The sequence below is a fragment of the Onychostruthus taczanowskii genome, unplaced genomic scaffold (assembly GCF_017590055.1).
Source record: "Onychostruthus taczanowskii isolate IOZ18803 unplaced genomic scaffold, ASM1759005v1 scaffold915, whole genome shotgun sequence".
Lineage (NCBI taxonomy): Eukaryota > Metazoa > Chordata > Aves > Passeriformes > Passeridae > Onychostruthus > Onychostruthus taczanowskii.
In genome coordinates, this window is record NW_024507159.1 from 1 (window position 1) to 4379 (window position 4379).

The following is a 4379-nucleotide window of genomic DNA, read 5'->3' on the forward strand; positions in this document are numbered from 1 at the left end:
CCAAAAATGTCCCAAAATTCACCCAAATCCCCCAAAAATTCCCTAAAATCCCCCCAAAATGCCCCAAAATCCCAGAAATTCCCCAAAATTTCCCTCAAAATCCCCCTAAATCCCCCAAATCTCCCCAAAATTCCCTAAAATCCCCTCAAAATGCCCCAAAAGTCCCTGAAATCCCCCAAAATCTCCCTCAAAATCCCCCAAATCTCCCCAAAATTCCCCAAAATTCCCCGAAATGCCCCAAACTCACCTCGGTGGGTTTGTAACAGTCAACGAGGATCTCCTGGGGGGGGGAGGGGAGGATTTGGGGTCACGATTTGGGGTCCCCCAAAATTTGGGGGGGTCCCTGAACCCTCCCAGGCCCCTCCCCCACGGCCACGCCCAGAATTTGGGGGGATTTGGGGATTTTTGGGGGGTTGAGGGATTTTTGGGGGATTTTGGGGGGGATTTTGGGGAGGATTTTGGGGATTTTTGGGGAGGATTTTGGGGGGATTTTGGGGGTGTTCCTGAGAGGGACCCCAAGGCATTTTGGGGCGATTTTTGGGGTGATTTTTGGGGGTTTTGGGATGATTTTGGGGCAATTTTGATGCGATTTTTTGGGAAGATTTTGGGATGATATTTGGGACATTCGGGGTGATTTTAGGGTGGTGTTTGGGGCGACTCCGAGGATGATTTTGGGGGATTTTGGGGATGGTTTTGGGGTCATTTCAGCTGATTTCGGGTGATTTTAGGATGACTCTGGGGTTATTTCGGCTGATTTTGGGGTGATTTTGGCCATTTTGGGATGATTTTGGGGTGATTTGGGCCATTTTTGGCTGATTTTGGGGTGATTTTGGCCATTTCAGGGTGGTTTTGGGGCGGTTTCAGGTGATTTTTGGATGATTTTGGGGTTTTTTAGGGTGATTTTGGCAGTTCCAGGGTGGTTTCGGAGGTTTTGGGGATGATTTTGGGGTCATTTTGGAGCTTTTTTGGCCATTTCAGGCTGATTTTGGGGTAATTTTGGCCATTTTGGGATGATTTTGGGGTGACTGGGGCCATTTTTGGCTGGTTTGAGTGGTTTCAGGGAGGCTGCAGTGGTTTTGGGGATGATTTTGGGGAAGTTTTGGGGTGATTTTGGCCGTTTTTGCCCATTTCTGCCCGGTTTTTGCCCATTTTTTGCCCATTTTTGGCTGTTTTCCCCCATTTTTTGCTGTTTTTGGTACTTTTTTTGCCCATTTTTGTCAGGTTTTGGGTCATTTTCTCCCATTTTTAGTTGTTTTTGGCCAGTTTTGCCCATTTTTAGTTTTTTTTCACCCATTTTTCTCCTTTTTTTGCCGGGTTTTGGCCGTTTCCCCCCCATTTTTAGTTGTTTTTGCCCATTTTTGGCTGGTTTTGGTAGGTTTTTTGCCCATTTTTGTCACTTTTTTGCTAGGTTTTGGCCGTTTTTTCCCCATTTTTACTTGTTTTTGCCCATTTTGGCTGTTTCTGGGAGGCTTTTTGCCCATTTTTGTCCATTTATTGCCTATCTATTGCCCATTTTCCCCCTTTTCCCCCCATTTTTGCCCGTTTTCCCCATTTTTGTCCATTTTTTGCCCGTTTTTGCCCCATTTTTAGTTGGTTTTGCCCACTTTTGTCCATTTAGTGCCCATTTTTGTCGGTTTTTTGTCAGCTTCTTGTCCATTTTTTCCCCATTTTTGCCTGTTTTCGGCCATTTCCCCCCCATGTTTAGTTATTTTTGCCCGTTTTGGCCATTTTTGGGAAGCTTTTTGCCCATTATTGTCAATTTGTTGTCCATTTTTGCCTGTTTTTCCCCATTTTTGTCCATTTTTTGCCCGTTTTTCCCCATTTTTAGTTATTTTTGCCCATTTTTGCTAAGTTTTGGTAGGTTTTTTGCCCATTTTTGTCCATTTATTGCCTTTTTTTGTCCATTTATTGCCCGTTTTTGTCTGTTTTTTGTCCATTTATTGCCCGGTTTTCCCCATTTTTAGTTGTTTTTGCCCATTTTTGCTTTGTCTTGGTAGGCTTTTTGCCCATTTTTCCCCATTTTTGCCCGTTTTTCCCTGTTTCCCCCCGTTTTCCCCCGTTTTCCCCAATTTTTGTCCATTTTCCTCCATTTTTGTCCATTTTCCCTCCATTTATTGCCCATTTTTGTCCCGTTTTTCCCCATTTCCCCCATTTTTCCCCATTTTCCCCCGTTTTTCCCCCATTTCCCCCCATTTTTTGTCCATTTTCCCCCTTTTTTCCCCCATTTTCCCCCATTTTTCCCCGTTTTTCCCCGTTTTTCCCCATTTTTGTCCAATTTTCCCCATTTTTTGCCCGTTTTTCCCCCGTTTTTTTCCCCATTTCCCCCGTTTTTTGCCCCATTTCCCCCGTTTTTTTCCCCATTTCCCCCGTTTTTGCCCGTTTCCCCCCGTTTTCCCCCCGTTTCCCCGTCCCGCCCCCACCTGCACGCGGGCGCTGCGCGCGCCGTCGCTCTCCATGTCCAGCAGCTCGTCCACGTCGATCTCCAGCTCCGGGATCTCCTCCTCCTGCCCCAAATTCGGGATTTGGGGGGGCCCCGGGGCCTTGGGGGCTCAGGGCCCCGGGGGAGGTTTTGGGCTGATTTTGGGTGGATTGGGGGCGATTTTGGGTGAATTTGGAGGCGATTTTGGGTGAATTGGGGGCGATTTTGGGACAAGTTTGAGGTGATTGCGGGAATGGTTTTGGGGTGATTTTGGGGCGATTTTTCAGGTGATTTTGGGGTGATTTTTGGGTGATTTTGGGGCAGTTTTGAGTTGATTTTGAGATGATTTTGGGGTGATTTTGGGGTGATTTTTGGTGTGATTTTTGAGGTGATGGGGGATGATTTTGGGGGTGATTTTGGGGCGATTTTTGGGTGATTTTGGGGTGATTTTTGGGCTGATTTTTGAGGTGATGGGGGATGATTTTGGGGTGATTTTGGGGTGATTTTGGGGCGATTTTTTGGGTGATTTTGGGGTGAATTAGGAGCTGATTTTTGAGGTGATTTTGGGGCGATTTTTGGGGTGATTTTGGAGATGGTTTTTGAGGTGCTGGGGGGATGATTTTGGGGGGATTTTGGGGCGATTTTTGGGGTGATTTTGGAGATGGTTTTTGAGGTGCTGGGGGGATGATTTTGGGGGGATTTTGGGGCGATTTTTGGGGTGATTTTGGAGATGGTTTTTGAGGTGCTGGGGGGATGATTTTGGGGGGATTTTGGGGCGATTTTTGGGGTGATTTTGGAGATGGTTTTTGAGGTGCTGGGGGGATGATTTTGGGGGGATTTTGGGGCGATTTTTGGGGTGATTTTGGAGATGGTTTTTGAGGTGCTGGGGGGATGATTTTGGGGGGATTTTGGGGCGATTTTTGGGGTGATTTTGGAGATGGTTTTTGAGGTGCTGGGGGGATGATTTTGGGGTGATTTTGGGGTGAATTAGGAGCTGATTTTTGAGGTGATTTTGGGGTGATTTTGGAGATGGTTTTTGAGGTGACTGGGGGATGATTTTGGGGTGATTTTGGGGCGATTTTTGGGCGATTCTTGCCGTTGCTTTGGGGCGATTTTGGGGTCCCGAGGGGGTCCCGGAGCCGGTCCCGGTGCCCCCCCCGGCCGTGTCCCCACCGTGTCCCCGCTCCCGTTCCTGTCCCCGTTCCCGGTTCCCGTTCTGGTTCACATTCCCGTCCCCGTTCCCGTCCCCATTCCTAGTCCAAAAATCCCGTTTCCCGTTACCCATCCCCATTCCCCGTTCCCATTCCCCGATTCCCCGTCCCCGCTCCCTCCCGGTCCCGGTTCCCGTTCCCATTTCTGGTTCCCATTCCCGGTTCCCATTCCCGTTCCCCGTCCCCGCTCCCGCTCCCTCCCGGTTCCCGGTACCCGTTCCCATTCTCGTTCCCGGTTCCCATTCCCATTCCCCGGTTCCTGTCCCCGTTCCCCTCCCGGTCCCGGTACCCGTTCCCATTCCCGTTCCCGGTTCCCGTTCCCATTCCCATTCCCGTTCCCATTCCCATTCCCGTTCCCATTCCCCGTCCCCGCTCCCGCTCCCTCCCGTTCCCGGTTCCCGGTTCCCATTCCCGTTCCCGCTCCCGCTCCCCCCCGGTCCCGGTTCCCGTTCCCATTCCCGTTCCCGGTTCCCGTTCCCATTCCCCGTTCCCATTCCCGTTCCCATTCCCATTCCCGTTCCCGTTCCCATTCCGTTCCCCGGTCCCGGTTCCCGTTCCCCGCTCCCTCCCGGTTCCCGGTACCCGGCAGTCGTAGAGCGCCGTCAGCTGCCCCAGGATCCACTCCTCGAGGTGCAGCCGCTTGCGGAGCTCCCTGCGGTCGTAGCGCACCGTGACCTTCCCGCGGCCCCGCCCCGGGCCCTCCTCCGGTGCCGCCGCCGCCGCCGCCGCCGCGGGGGCGAAGCAGACGC

General features: G+C 51.1%; 1 protein-coding gene across 1 annotated transcript in view; it reads right to left on the minus strand.

The window, feature by feature from the left end:
• Positions 1–176: 176 nt before the first annotated feature.
• The window catches only part of LOC121347748 (protein phosphatase 1 regulatory subunit 14B-like), a 4835-nt gene continuing 632 nt past the window's right edge, over positions 177–4379 (minus strand). The window contains exons 2-4 of the mRNA XM_041426617.1: positions 4213–4377; positions 2421–2504; positions 177–280 (exon numbers count right to left, since the gene is read on the minus strand). Coding sequence (XP_041282551.1) covers positions 188–280; positions 2421–2504; positions 4213–4377 — 342 coding nt within the window. The 3' untranslated portion in view covers positions 177–187. The remainder of the gene's footprint in view (positions 281–2420; positions 2505–4212; positions 4378–4379) is intronic.